Genomic DNA, 16,348 nt, shown 5'->3' on the forward strand with positions numbered 1-16,348 from the left:
ACCTCCGAGCAACCAAAGAGAAACAAGATGATAACCCGTTTCGCCACGGTCACTTAAGAGGAAAATATTTCGATAAAAGAGACGGCTATTACCAAAAATACAACAAATTTTGGTTTGACGGCATTACATGGTAAATTATTTAATCTTTTAAACCTCATATTCTAAGGCAAAAAATAAAAATACAATGCATTAATTACGAAAACTGTCGAGCACTATAATTACAATGTAAACAATGAAACATCTAATGTTTTGCATTATAGTCTCAACAACAGGACAAATTTCACACAACAATCGAAGAAAAGCACGTAGCAACTAAACAAGTGCCTCTAGAAGTTTTATTTGTCTACAAGAAAGCGAGACGGAACTAATTCTACAATACGAAATCGCTTACCGCGCGGCGCGCGAGATTTTGAAATTTCGCGCCATTTGTCGGTATATTGAAAAAATAAAATGAGTTTTGGTCCATTTCTTATTCAGCTGGTGTGGTATATACTAAAACAATTATTCACCTCAGTGTCGGTGAAAGTGATGGATATTTACCTCGCCGCTTCGCGGCTCGGTAAATATCCATCACTATTCACCTCCACTTTGGTGAATAATTGTTAAGTATTAATAAAAATTAGCCCTACTAGCCTCGTCAGCATGTCCAAATTCAAAAGAATTTTTACTCTGAAATGAGGTTAGTGGGGCCAATTAACATGTATTGAAAAGAATAATAAATCGGCCGCCATTTATGAAAAAGGTCTATGTCGTATGCACTGCGCTGTTCATTGAAGGGCGTTTTGAAATAAAATGCTCAAGCTAAGTGTAATGAAACAAATACGCTTTCAGAAATAGCTTTTCTTTTAACTGAAATGGCCCAAAATTTGATTTCTCTGAACATTTTAACTTAAAATGAGAAAAAACATCATTTTGACAACCACTTGTTATATAATTAGTTTTCACGAATCTCTGAAGTTTCCTTTAAAATCAGAAAAATTGCCTGATTTTACGATTTAGATTACATAACAACAATAACAATAACAACGGGTTAAATTTCAGGATAACTTGCAAATCCTGGTGGTGAGAGGTTAAAGCCGATCGAAAAAATTTCTCAAGAAGAGCTTAATGCCTGCCTTTATGTTTCTACGCGTTTACGAGGACTCCGGTCGCAAAAGTTCTTAGTTCATCTATGTAATCCGTACGTATGAAATCCGTCGCCCGGCACCACTCAGCAAAACATTTGCACAAATGTGCACAGCTCTTACGCTTCTCGATAAGCTTGAAGTTTAAGAACTTGCACTGAATGCTTGTGTCTGTGAGGTTGTACCTCGTACACTTGGACTCGGCTTGCCTTAAGTGTTTTAAAACGTCTGCGAGGAATTCAGTTCAGCATTAAAAAAGCCGCGTCCTGGATCCCTTCCTTCGCTCGGCACCACACAGCAGAACATTTGCTCAAATGTGCACAACTGCAGGCCCGTAGCAGGGGAAGGGGCAGGGGGGGCTTGAGCCCCCCCAGAATTTTTGGAAGTTAAAAACAATGTGCCTAAAAATGATGATTAAAACAGATTAGTGTGCACTGATCAATCAGTCTTGAACTCTGATGCTGCAAGTGCCTTTTCACAACCTTCAATAATTTGTTTACTACCTATCAGTTTCTTTCGCTAACAGTTTGTTTTTATAAAGAAATGCAACGAAGGCACTCCTACCTTGTGAATGAGAAATAAGAACCAAAATGGATCGAAATCAACCAATCACAAACCATGAAAGCTGTTGAAATAAACTATTTGTTTTTTAAGACATCCGCTCATTGATAGCAATATAAATGCCCTTAGTTTATAACAATTTAGTATTCGAATTGTCTTTGAATTGTCGATTGTCGAAAGCCACAGAAATATGTCCTCTCAAGAGAAAAATTTTCCTGCAGTCGGATTCTCGCTACCATATTCCAAATTTAAAAAGAGAAAGTAAATTTTTCCCTCGTTTGTTTACGTTCTCCTTAAAACGTAAAATTAGGAAATTTCACGTGGTAGTCTGCGTAAAAAAAACGGCAAAGAAATGTACCAAAAAGTGTGACGCAGGTGCAAAGTTATTGATTTGCTGACTAAATCTACTGCTGATTTTTTCCATGTTCTCGTTGCATCTTAAACTCCCTAATCTGTCTGTTTTTTGGGGTGACGGACCGGGGGGGGGGGGGGGGTTATAAGAGTAGTTTTGTTTAACTATTTTGCTCTGCCCCCCTAGTTATTTTAGCCTTGCTATGGACCTGAACTGTTATGCTTCTCGATGAGCTGAAACTTCAAAAGCACTTGAATGCTTGTCTCAGAAAGGCTGTTACTCATGCACTTGAACGTTTCTTGAATTTGAAATGTATGTACACTCTGTTTTTTGTTTTTTTGTTTTTATATAAGAACGTCTAATTTTGGAGCTGAGGCTGAACGTTCTTATATTTTTTTGCGATCTGAGGCTGAAAACGTTCTTAAGATGTTCTTAAATTACATGGTATACACTACATGTATTTCAGTAAATCAATGCGGACGTGCTGAGATCATCAAGAACTGCTGATTACGACAAGCCGAGATATGTGTTACCATTGTTAATGTTATACAAAACATGTACTAAGTATTTTGGCTAATTTACATTTGGTACCTTGATTTTATATACAGATTAGCAAAATAAAAACGTTCTTAATCGAGTCTCAGCCTGAGGAACGTTCCTAATACGTTCTTAAAATTTTGGTTAATCTCAGCCTCAACGTTCTTATAAAAAAAAACAGAGTTTACTTCGCTTTCGATTTTTCATTCAACTCCGTTCGCAAAGAGCTGCATGCGCGTGTCATGTGATCATTACGTTGTCGCTTTGGTCGGAAGTTGCCTCAACATCCAGTCGTTTTAACTTCAACAGCAATATCCAAACGGGGAGAATTTAATAAAACAATTATTCCATTCACGCTTGTTGGATATGAGATTGGTTATAGCCAACTCGGCGCTTCGTGCCTCGTTGGCTATTTACCATCTCATATCCAACGCGCGCTCATTGAATAATTGTTAAATAGATTCCTGAATAAACCAATAAATAAAGCAATAGTTAAGTAACGTAAAAGGTATTTACAAACATAGCACATATATTCAGTTAAGATATCAAAAATATAAGAAGTCATCAGCGTTATTGTTTGTTGCCGTGTAGTTAGCACCACTTCCCTGTAACAATTTGATTGCTTTGTAACGGGCTGTTGTGTTACATAGTGCCCAAATATGGTAGGTCCATATTAGGGCATGCCATGTGGTCGTGTAAGCAGAGCAGATTGTAAGAGTGTGTTGCTCGCAGACGATATTAAAACTGAAGAATAAAGTGTTCTTCGCGTTCTGTGTTAGCGAACCCAGGGTACGGTAACAGTATTATAAACTGACGACAGGCCATTCCCTCTTTCTCGTATTACTCAAATCAGTTGAAATCTAGAGGGGCAAACAAGAAGCTCGGAGAAAGATATCTATTAACATAGTTAGTATTAACTATGCTATTAAGAAAAAAGCTTTTCAGGTTGGATTGTCATAACTCTCAATTTAAAGATGATACATCATTGTGAGTGACGTATTTCAGTGAGTGAATGACACAGGCATACTCGGAAGAAGGAAATCCGAGTGCTCCTTTCCGTAGTCGAACCGAAGACCTTCCGATAACTAGTTTGGATGCTCTACCACTGAGCTACAGGAGACTTGTGGGAGCCAAGGCCATTAAACTAGGTTCACTTTTGTTAAGATTTCTATCCAGTTGAGGTTGATGGCTATCTTTTAGGGTTACGCACACAACTGATCCCAGTTGCGATGCGTGTTTGAAAAAAAAGCCAATTTCCTACAACAAATATAGCCTCGAATGCGTTTACTTTGTGGATGACTGTAGATTGCTGGCTAAAGCTAATAATATCATGGGTGACAAATTACTCCTTAATTTTGGCGCGAAATTTCATCGTTAATTTATAATTTCCCGCGCCCCCTGTGGGTTAGGGGGAGGAGACGGCTGACATTTCAGACTAAATTTTTGTGAGAGTATAAAACACTGGGATTCGAGGCAGATTTGGTGTTAGGTTAAACCATTTGACCATCATTTCGTCTATGCACCCTGCTTGGTGAAGACCCGAAAGTCAGGATGGAAAGGGTCATGAATCAGATGAACAGTAAACTATATAATCTATTAAGGACTGGGTAAGTAATGAAATTATTAATTTATTCACCAATTATTATTTGTATTTTCAAAATGATCTGTCAAGTTTTTTTTTTAATTTGTTGTAACTGCTACCTGCAAGCAAACTGCTAAAGGAAGGTCCGGTTACTATCCCTAAATCCCTAAATAAGTTGTTGCATATCACTGAGATAATCTCGTATACTTGTATTATGTACTGCCCTCTCTTCAGATTCTGTTTCTTTAAGCCCGTTAACACGCATTCAGTATTCTTTCCCGTGTTTATGTAAAATTACTGTGTCATTAAACACAAATTTTGATTCGAATTGAATTTGTGCAACAAAAAATGATGACGAATACGCCTGGAAAGTTGTTTTAGTATGCAAGTCCTTTTTATTTGTATGCATAATGATGTTTGCAAAGTGGGACGGATGGAAAATCACTTTGCCGGTAAAATGTTAAGACGTAAGAGACAAGGTAAGTAATCAAAGGGGGAAAACCATTTTCAGGCGTAGATTCGTTGCACAAAGTGAAATTACGTAAGAGGAAACAAACTGACTATCACTTGAACGTCCGCCACTAGAACTGTAACTTTTTTGACGAGGAAAGTTAACAGGTGCCCGCATTGTGTTTAAAACGGAACCGAGGGAACCATTTCTCTTAAATAAACGTGTTTAATTTCTTTAGACCTAAGAAAATATATTTTTTTTTTTACGATCCATGCACATTGGTAGAAGTGGGTTAATCATCACTAGATAATGTCCTTTTGTCTAAATTTCATGGACAATATTCCTTAGTCCATTCTTTTCATCTCATTTATAGGACAAAGTCATTTTCCACTTGACTTCGGATTTCCGCTATTTTGTGGTCGATAACTTTTTTATTAAAGTGATATTGGTCATTGTTGTTATTGTGTTTTCGGTTGTTTTGACGTAATATTGCCCTAACGTCACACCTTTGTGCCTTTTTTAGTTCATGATACAGAGATCAAGATCCCTCTGGAAGACATTAGTCGCCTTGACGATTCGACGAATTTTTTTGTCATGAACAAGAAAAGTTTTCTTGATAAAAAGGCTCCTAGAACAAGCCCTTCGTTACTTCAGAAACTGATTCATGACTTTGGTTTTCGGAGGAATAAAATTGTCGTATTGAGAACGATTTAAAAACCGGCTAGGATTCTCTTGGAGGCAACAGCATCTTGAAAATCTGGCTGAGAGTGAAATTGTTTCCCAAGATTTTCCGTGACTTAAATGTTAAGGCAAAAAATCCAAACAGAATAAACTGTCCTAGCCAACAGAAATCCCTTAAAATGGTCTTAACACGATCGAGGAATCTGAAAACATTTTCCTCTCATTCGTAGCTGAAATATAGTACTGCTTTTAATTAGTTACTGTCGTTTGCTGCTTTTACTGCTTTTAATCGTAGTTTTTCTTGATTTCCGAGCTGTTTCCAGTTGCCGTGTTAGTCGTCGTCATTTCTTCGTCCCTTCACTGTGAAATCCCTTGTCCAGAAGTTCAGCATGCGCACAAACCTCAAAAGAAACTCAAGCAAGTCCGCCAAAATATTTGAATCAGTTGGGTTTATCAACAGAGTTGATCACTTGAGGTAAATTGGCCACCGTAAATAGGCCTTATCACGGTTTTCGACGCCATTTTGACGAGTAGGCAAACAGGTTTTTGAAATAACAGTGTTTGTACGAAAACCCGATGTCAAGAAAATTCAAAACGCGACTGGGCGCTTTCTGGCACAGCTACATCCCTCCATTTTTTTTCTTAAAATCCTTTTCCTAGTGCCAAAAGTTTCCAATTCATGAATTTTTCAGCAGCGATGTTTTATGAAAATTATTTGACATCGGATTTCCATGCAAACACTGTTATTTCAAGCCTGTATGCCTACTCGTCAAAGTGTCGTCGAAAACCGTGATAAGGCTTAATAATTGGAGTGTTGGAGTGTTGACCTGTTTCAAGCGTTAGCTCGAACGAACTAACGGGCGTTTGCTCTGATGAAACGCTAACGTTGGAAATGCCGGCACTCGAATCTCTTTACGGTCGCCAAAATGTTTTGTTTGTCGAGAACCTTCCTGTTCACTGCAGTGATCTCTGGGACTTCCCCGCCGTGCATGTTGCCTGTTACGTCACAGTGCAAATGCCAGGCACCTCAAAGTGCTCCTAGAGCTGGGCCCAAGATGACAACCCTAATCATGTCCTTTCGTTTTTGTCCAAGTAACAGTACTAGTGACAATATAATTTGGAAACGTTCGAATACAGGGGACCACACGACGCACAAATAAACTGTTCTGGACACTTTTCGTTGCCGGATCTCTTGTAGTAGAAATGTACGTGCCAGACGTCACTTTACGTGTAAATAAACTAAACTGATTGCAGAGCTCAGCGGCAAAGGGCGTTAATATTTGTTTGGGCCAATATTTCAGCCACTAAGTACCACTAGTCTTCTTGAGGGCCAGAGTTACAATGAGAGAAAATAACGGCTCTTAAAAGTTTAAATTTGAACGTAAACATAAATGGTTAACTTGTGTACATGACACTGTGTATGTAACGGTTCATAAGATACATTACCCCTCACTCGGTTGGTGTAATAAGAGTAAAGGTTTGAATGGCATCATTACAAGGAAAGCCAACAAAAATGACAATCTTTAACGAGAAACCAAAGCAGGATCCCATGATCAAAACAATTTCTTAACTACAACTACCGCTATCCTATTTGTACCACGGGTCGTGTTTTGTCTAATAAGAACGCACCGAAATTAATCGGGGGTTTATATATAGCAGACAATGCAGACAATATCAAACATTCGCCTGATTTGATAACTGTCGCTCGTTTTCTTTTTTTGTCGACGAGGAAAAACAGAGAAAGAACGTCTTAGTTTTAGGCCTTAGTTGCATGTTGTAATCCAATCATCTAGTTAACTAATCAGCTCAGTTGCAGTTATCCGCCATCCTTCATGCCTTGGCCATCTCGACCGGCTGTATTTGTCTCAGTATTACAAAGTTAGGCGTTCGCGTGTCAGAAATTAATCGTAGGCTTCCGTAAACCCCTTTCTTGCTTGCTGGTATAACGGCTGATAGTGCCCTCGGATTAAAGATTGTCCTCAAAATTTCACAGTTACCCTCGAAGCTTCGCTTCTGGACGAACTCTTGATGTTTCGAACGATCTTTAACCTTGGGTATCATCCTGTGATATAACGAGGGAACCCTCGATATAACGGCCACCTGAAAGGGTTATTCGGATTGATTATTATTCTATTACAAATGATAGACCTTTGTTCATCCCTCAAACAACAAATAGATTTGCTGATTATTTTTCAACATTTGCCGTGCAGCAATTTGGGAGGGAGGGCAATTGTTGAACTTTGCTGCACCGACATTTTATTTTTTTTGGCTTGATGTTTTCTTTTGCTGTTCAACATGCTGTACGCTGTTGAACGGGATAGAGTCAGTTTGTACTGAGTCCGTTCATCAGACGTTCGACATGTTGAATGGTGTATCCGTTTCAATTTATTCGCATCACTTGGTGTGATATATGAAACACTTAAAAGAGTTCATCCGATTTCCAAACACCTCGAAGTTGGTTTAAATCTCGGCTGCGTCTCGTTTTTCGACCCACTTGGAAATCGGATGAGACACTCTTTCAAGTGTTTTGTATAACTTCTCAAACGTTTAATAATTCGTGGGGAAATTCAAAGCAAAACTTCACCAACATTCTTACAATAATCAAGATTGCATTTCCAATCCTCCTTCACGTCGTCTCAGTATTTCCTTTTTTTTTCTGATGAATTATTAATGCGTTTGACAAATCTTGAGCCGTGATTCATTGGCTTAAGAATGTTATTCGCTTCCCCTTGGCAATAAAACATTGTCAATACATGACTGTCTGAACTGTAATTGTATCAACCGTCCCACAGTCTTTAAACATGATATGTAACAGCACTGCAATGAGGAAGCGGTTTCTCCTAAGACTTCCTCACCGCTTTCTCTGTAATAGTTTTCTTCCACTGACATTTTGTTTCCTTGGTAACGTGTATGGTGAAATAAATAAAATATATTTTTTAACTTCGATCCAACTATGTAAATCCATTGTATATTTATGTTAAGATGGGTAAATAAAGCTTATTATATTATTAAGCAAGCGCAAATGGATAAACGCGCCGCACTTATTTTGAATCTTTGTTCTTCAAGACTCTTGCAGTTCAGTTGTGTTTCCGTGCAATTTTGTTTACTCAAGTTTATAGTACTTTAAAGACAAGGACTTATGATTTGTTTTTAGTGACCTTTACTTTCGCTCCTGATTGAGGCGGGAACCGATAAGCCGAAACTCGAAGCAGATTATAACAGTATTTTGACAACATGAAGTGAAGATGTTATTCTACTTAGAACGTTCAACAGCTTATAAAAACATAAACAGAACGATCCCGCTTTTTATTGTGTTCTAGGTCCTTCGACAACTCAGGACATATTACAGCTGAAGTATCATCTCGTTTTAACCAAAAATTAGCAGAGCCTCGCTGACGCGAAATAAATTATTGAGAATCTACAGTAGTTCAGTGATTTCCTTCCGATGACGCAGCAACCTCGTTCCCAAGGTCTCAGGAGAGACCCTGGGAACGAGGTTGATATAACATCGGCCCCTGGCCGAAGAGAAAGCAACGAATTAAGAGCCCGGTATCTCAAGTCAAATTAATGAACACGGATATCTTAGCGATCAAACAAAGCCCGTTTAGTCCGAGATAAGGATTTATCGTCGGATTTTATTGAAACCAATTTTCACGTGACCTTGATCCAAAAACATGGTCGACATTATTCTAAGTACAGTCAACTCCCTTTCTAGCGGACACCCTCGGGACCGCGAGTTAGTGTCCTTAATGGTGAGAGTCCGTAAAAGCTGGAATTTATTTCAGTCAAACGTCTGTAATTTATTTTTGCCGGGGATTTAGCTGCTGTCTGTATTATCGGCGTGTCAGTAATAGCGAAGTGTCCGCAAGGGGAGAGTTGACTGTACATTGCGAAACAGGTGTGAAGGTTTGTTTTCACTCCAGATGTAACCATAAACATCCCACTGCCGCTGAAAATTCCCCTTGGGGAAGTGATAATATTGTATGTATGTATTACATAAGAAATTCACAAAAAACCTACATGTAAACAAAACACGCAAGCATAACAATAACAAGAATATACTTCCCATAATTTGCGCTTCCCACTCTGGCCAACCCAATTTTTGAAAAAAGTAAATATTGTTATTAAGAAGACCTCTCCCTTCCCTCGGGATTTTCCCAGTTTTAGTATGCTTTGCACAAATGACTTTTACAAGTGACTTTCGTGATGTCTAACTAACTCTTATAACACCTTTTAGAGTCACTGTAGCTGCTCGTTGCAGTCAAGGCTCACTCAGTTGAAATTATTTCTTTATTTGTCAATATTTCCTCTTTTCCTTTTCTTTTCTTTTCACTGACCGACCGAGCAGCTTTCCCATGAGAAAGGATGATGAGAATGAAACAGTTTTAGGAAAGGCTTAATGGTTTTGCTTGCAGTAACTGTGTACTAAGTCGGCCATAATAATCAAGTTAACTGAAAAACAGTTATTATATTTACGGTAACAGTATTAAAGAATAAATACAATTTGAAGCCAAATCGATCAATTGACGCAACGAAGCTAATTGCCTTAAGACAAACTGATACGTACCGATTTGTCAGCCCGATTAGTATAGGTTCAAGCGGATCGGTCAGGCCCAATTCACACCTTACAATTTGTGGTTCGATTTCATTTTCTGTTTCGGAGTGGTCGGTGAAAATCAGCCCAAGTCAAAAAAATCTCTAGTAACAATGCCACGGATTTTTATATATTGGGCCAATTTTCGTCCGCTTGCTCACTTTTTTATCCCTGCCATGCGCCTAAAACAATTCCTATCACTTGATTCTACTTCGTTCTTCACAATTATTTTGAAACTTTATTCTTCAAGACTCTTGGAGGTCAGTTGTGTTTCCGTGCAATTTTGTTTATTCAAGTTTATGGTACTTTAAAGACAAGTACTTATGATTTGTTTTTGTGACCTTTACTTTCGCTCCTGATTGGGGCGGGAACCGATAAGCCGAAACTCGAAGCAGATTATAGAAAGATCCCGCGTTTTATTGTGTTCTAGGTCCTTCAACAAGTTAGGATATTTTACAGTGGAAGTATCATCTCGTTTTAACCAAAAACTAGCCGAACCTCGCTGACGCGAAATAAATTATTGAGAAGTTCAATGATTTCCTCCGATGACGCAGCAACCTTAGTGTTCCCAAGGTCTCAGGAGAGACCCTGGGAACGAGGTTGATAACGTCGGCCCCTGGCTGAAGAGAAAGCAACGAATTAAGAGGCCAGTATCCCAAGAAAAATTGATGAACACGGATATCTTAGCGATCAAATAAAGCCCGTTTAGTCCGAGATAAGGATGCGTCGTCGGAATTTCTAGGTCAAGGTCTCAATTAGGCGTTTACTAATTGAGACCAATTTTCACAGTATTTGAGCAGTGTGCAGGATGTTTGTCCCATGAACCTAGTTTAATGGCCTTAGCTCCCACGAGTCTGCTGTAGCTCAGTGGTAGAGCATCCGAACTAGTAATCGAAAGGTCTTAGGTTCGACTCCTGATACGAGCACTAGGATTTTTTTCCGAGTATGTCTGTGTCACTTTCTATAATAATACATCATTCTCATTCATTCACCAGACTGGAAATATACCATCACATTTATTTCATAAGGTCGACATTAATTCGCAGTACCATGCGAAACAGGTGTGAAGGTTTGTTTTCGCTGTTATGTAATCATAAACATCCCATTGCCACTGAAAATTCCACTTGGGGAAGTGATGATATGGTATGTATGTATTACATAACAAATTCAAAAAACCTACATGTAAACAAAACACGCAAGCATAACAATAACAAGGATATACTTGCGCTAAGGTCATTCCCATAATTTGCGCTTCCCACTCTGGCCAATCCAATTTTTGGAAAAAGTAAATATTGTTATTAAGAAGACCTCTCCCTTCCCTCGTCAATTGACGTGACGAAGCTAATTGCGTTAAAACAAACTGATACGGAACGATTTGTCGGCCTGATTAATAAGCGTATCAGAGCCAATTCACACCTTACAATTTGTCGTTCGATTTCATTTTCTGTTTCGGAGTGGTCGGTGAAAATCAGCCCAAGTCAAAAAAATATGTAGTAACAATGCCACATTGCTCACTTTTTATTTTTTTTGCAAATTGGGTCAATTCGGCCATATCATCGGTTAAGTGTAAATTGGCAGCCACTTTTCTCTCCTAATCTGCCTCTATCCAATCCCCCCTCATTTTTACCGTTACAGAGCATAATTAATCGTTTCCGCACTGTGGAAAATTGAACGACTGCTCGCAGTCTGGCTTGCGTTGGCGGTCAAATGACTCGGATTCGCCTAACTCTCGCTTTCGTGAGTTCCTGTTTCTAGTTAGTGATTGGGGAAAACCTTTAATTTTTAAGAAATTACTAGTATATTGCTATAACACTAGGCTTGCGTGAAGAGCCAAGAGGATAAATATCTACGAACGTCATAAATGCCGAAGTGTCTGAAATCAATACAAGGTCGGAAATGATTAGTGAAGACAGGCGTCTCAAGTTGTTGAAGGTCATTCTTAAGTGATATTGTAATTTCTTTATTACTGATTAACACCTCATTGCAATAACATTGTCATTTAAAAACGAAAAAGACCAAAAAGAAATTGATTAGTTCCTAAATCATCGTATCTTTCAGTAATAACCGAAGAAACGGCATATATAAGCCAATCAATTTGTTCGGCTTAATTATACGAATAATATAAAGAAAATTGAGTGGTTCAAGCTATGAAGATTAAGCTAATTAATTCCAATTTCCAGTTGTTGTTTTTTTTTTTTGTTGCATTTTTATATGCTGAACGTTATTGCGATGGAGTGCATTCGCGGAACGCCTTTGTTTTGTTTTTGTATTTTTTTTTTTCAGTGCAAATTGATCGCCATCAGACGAACGGCTACTTAATATTTAAGCAGATTAATTCGACGCGTGCGTGATGACGTTGTATGGCTTGTTACATGCAAGGAAAAAGAAACTAAATGGAAGTTAAGTAGAGAAAATACTAGAAAAAAATCACAACAGATAAAACTCAAAGTTTTCCGCGACAAAAGATTTAGTTTGGACTGACTTCACCTCTTCAAAGAGTAATAACTAAAAACAAGGCAGTGAGGTAAGGTAATTGAGCTTTAACCAGACAACTTTCTTATTCTCATCCAGTTTTAACTAACGATATATTTTGATCGGGTACAAGTATTTCTTAGGACCTCTAGTTGCTAACTTAAGCGGTGAGCCAGAAAATAAATTCGAAAGGGTTGAGATAGAGTTAAGATGGCAGTTTTTTCAAAGACCAAAAGCCACGTTTGCGATGAGACCGACAGACAACACCTGCATGCATCAAATTCTCTGTATTTTCTCTAAAAAATCATATGCCAACTAGCACTGACGGAGAGAAAGGCACATCCCTGAGATGTAATTATAAGGAAATTTGGTGTTTTTGTTCAGTATATATCATCCTTTTTGGACTCCGGCTGTATTCGTTATGCTCAGCCCAAACCAGTCAATGCAATAGTACTTGGAACCACCAAAGGTCTTTAACTGATTCACAGGAGGGACTGCGCGAGGGGTAATTTCTTGGACATAAAGATGAAGCGTACCTTAAGCAGCGATAGAAATTTTATTTTTACACTGCCTCAATGGGAGGATTGCATTGACGCCACGTTGGTGGACAAAACAAAAGAAAATTTGCTTCCAGAGGAGAAAAATCTTATTCGGTTCCTATTCACCAATATGGCCGCCATGACGTCATGCAATCCTCCGATACAGGGATTAAATACGGTCCTACGTCTTGCCGAACTGCAGAACGTGCTTGTTTGATTTTAACCTGCGTGAAGACGTCTCCTGATTTCCTTTGTTGCACTCGATTTTCCTGAGGGGAGGAGGAGGCTGTACGCAGTCTAGTTTGATTTCTTTCATTCACGTATCATCATACATCCCATATGCCTCACGTAAATTTCTTGGTTTCTGTTATAGAAGTTGTAGTCAGGTGCTGCAACGATGAAGTCGATGAACGTCTGTTCTCAACACAATGCTTGTCTTAATGCTTCCACAAACGATATTTTCTGTACAAAACCGGACTGTGTGCTCCCCGGATGTATTAACATGAAGTTACAGAACTTAAAGGACGGAACCATGAGCAAGGCAAAGCCAAAGAGAGGCAGAAAAGCAAAGTAAGTCATTTTTTTTTCTAAATTCTATTCAAGCCACAGATCGTCAACCAACAACGCGTCGTTTATCATTTTCAATGTGACCTGTGTGATGCGGGTTATGTAGGCTATACGCGCGGACACTTACACACACGTGTGCATGGACATAAACAAAAAGCATCTTCAGTGTATAAACACTACCACGAACAGCATGGCGAAATCAGAGACCTAAAACCCACTTTGAACGTGCAAAACGACTTTGTTCGCGCAAAAGTATTTCTTTAATTAGCCTCAAACACTATATGCTAATTTATTGATACACCTTGCCGCAGACTTTGTAATTTTTTATTTCTCCTTGACAATGGCGTCATGAAGACACCGAAACGTCGGTTTTTATCGTTAATTTTTGCATGTCTCTGCATTACCAAATCTTTATTGATAAAATTCTATTCAATTTTTAAATTAACGTTTTGATTCACACCAGAGAGTAAAGAAATGCGTTTTCTCCTTGTAAAAGACCTAAACAAACGTCATTGTTTTTGTTACTCAGAAGTTTAAAATCGAGACTGTGTATTTACTGTTTGACTTCTCACATTCATGACCCAAGAGGTTTTCCGGCTTTTCTGCATGGCTTAATATCACAAGGAATGATTTTCAAGCTTTTGAGTGTCGAGAGCTATGTTAGCACTCATTTCGGCACTATTACCTTCTCTTTATAAGTATTTTCCCGTTTCCGCGTTTTAGGTAATTTTAATTAACTTATTAGAGTGATTGGCTTTGGCTGACGAAAGTGATCTTCAGTCAAGCCGGAACTTTGGTGATTCACTATAATGTCAATAGGGCAACGCCATCATGCCAAAATATACAACTTATCGCAAGAAAAGTTCCTACGAGAAATTCTGTACATTCAAGGGCCTTTTCCTTGCTTTTCTTTCGTAGATTCCATTAATCTGATCCAGTTCATTCTTGTTACGATGGATCTTTGTCCCAATTTATTGAAGAAAACTAATTATCAATCAAATTTGACAATGAAAAAATATCCACATGTTCAGTAATGTTGAGCAAGTGCAAGACTATCTTGGCTGAATGCTTGTCTTGGCCGTGTTGTCAGCATGATGAGCTTGGGAATCTTTGTATTCCGTCAGGACCGTCAGAGAACACTTCAATTAGTCTTCTTAGTTCGTTCGTATTAATTATTTACGTGCGGTTTCATAGTGTCTCTAAAATCTCGTTCGTTAACATTTTAAGCGCGTTTTGTTGGGTAACCGCAAAGATCGGTACTTACGTCATCGCCGGCTTTGTGTTTAAAGTCATTGTCTTATTCATCAAATTAAGTTATTCGTATCATGCTAAGCTTTCCACGTTACACTATAAGCACTAAAATTTCTAAAAAGTCTCTAAAACCTTGTTCGTTAACATCTTAAGGTGACTCTATACAGTTATTTGGCGCTCGGCAACTGGGTACTAAAATGACGTGAGCGCGCGCAGTTTTCCAACTGAGTACGTGAATTTTCATCATGCTGGCGCGCGAAACAAGGCCAGTTTTAGCCTGAAAAGGAAGGCTATTTTAACGTGTTTTCCACGGTGAATTTTTTTTGAAAATTGGCCCAATGTTAGGATTTAGCTGGTATTTGTACTCCAAAGAATCTTAGGGAGAATTATACATGCACAACTGCAATAAATGGCAAAAACGAACTTAAAAATTGCAGAAATTGCCCAAACGTATGTACAGAATTTGTTTTGACTTTACAAGGAGATACTTTGGAGTTTCTCTCTTCTTCACTCAAAAAATATTTTATCGCGCGAAATTCGGACAAACCCGTTTTGAAACTAGCTTGGAGTGAAGGAATCAGCAGATGTTTCAATCGCTAGTTGTCATGGAAACGGGGTTTACCAGTTGTATATGTAACGTCAAAGCATAATGACTTAGGTACTCGAAAATATGTTTGAACCCTGATAATTGCACAGGGCTGAAAGAATCAGAACATCAAGAAAAATATGAAGAAATTGTATAGAGCCACCCTAAGTGTGTTTTGTTTGGTAACCGCAAAGATCGGTACTTACGCCATTGCCGGCTTTGGGTTTAAAGTTAATATCTGTTTTATACTAAGCTTTCTACGTTACATTATAAGCTCAAATTTAATCCTCCAAAAGCCTGACCGGTATTTTCAAATGATTATCGCACTTCATATGAACTTAGATTTCCATCAATCACAGCGAGTTCCGCAGTTGAAATTGTGCACACTTAAGCAGTGCTCAGAACTAAGGAGTGTGAGTTGTTACCAACAATCGCCGCGTACACAAGACGAGATAAAGCTCATCCCAAAGAACAACAAATCTCCCGCCTTTGAGCATTCTGTCAAATATTCCTCGTGGCAGCTATACACAAGATTACCGCCAGGGTAAACTCGTGACTGTGGTGCGGCGGTGCTCATTAAAGCGTTCATCAACGCAATTAATGAACACAGCCGCACCATTATTATTATTATTATTATTATTATCATTATCATTATCATTATCATTATCATTATCATTATCATTATCATTATCATTATTATTATTATTATTATTATTATTATTATTATTTCTACTATCACCGTCGTTGCTGGTGTTCATTTTGTGCATCAGCCGGGCGCAAACAATGCACCTGGGGCATCAGTCACTCAAGTCAATCATTCTATTCAGATACTAAGCACCTTTCTGAGGATTCGCGCAGATCCCAGCATGCAGATCTCTTGAATCTCTGTCACAGTAGCTCTCTGTGATACTTTCTTGATGTTTTACTACCATCCCCTTCTTTACTGTACCAAGCGCACCAACAACTACAAGGATCACTATGGTTTTCATATACCACATTCTCTGTGTACACTCGATTGCAAAAACGTTGACACCTAAAAAACATAAACCGT

At 38.5% G+C, this 16,348-nt stretch overlaps 1 protein-coding gene across 2 annotated transcripts in view; it reads left to right on the forward strand.

The window, feature by feature from the left end:
- LOC146451638 (uncharacterized) overlaps positions 1-16,348 on the forward strand; it is a 26,292-nt gene that overhangs the window by 4,838 nt on the left and 5,106 nt on the right. Inside the window, exons 1-2 of one of the 2 annotated variants that reach the window (XM_085098923.1) lie at positions 11,396-12,406; positions 13,267-13,463. In XM_085098923.1, the coding sequence (XP_084955049.1) occupies positions 13,291-13,463 (173 nt within the window). In that variant the 5' untranslated portion in view covers positions 11,396-12,406; positions 13,267-13,290. Of the gene's footprint in view, positions 1-11,395; positions 12,407-13,266; positions 13,464-16,348 lie in introns of those variants that run through there. The other variant, XM_085098922.1, reaches the window with a different exon arrangement.

Source organism: Pavona decussata, unplaced genomic scaffold (assembly GCF_977016875.1).
Source record: "Pavona decussata unplaced genomic scaffold, jaPavDecu1.1 SCAFFOLD_386, whole genome shotgun sequence".
In the NCBI taxonomy this organism is placed as follows: Eukaryota; Metazoa; Cnidaria; class Anthozoa; order Scleractinia; family Agariciidae; genus Pavona; species Pavona decussata.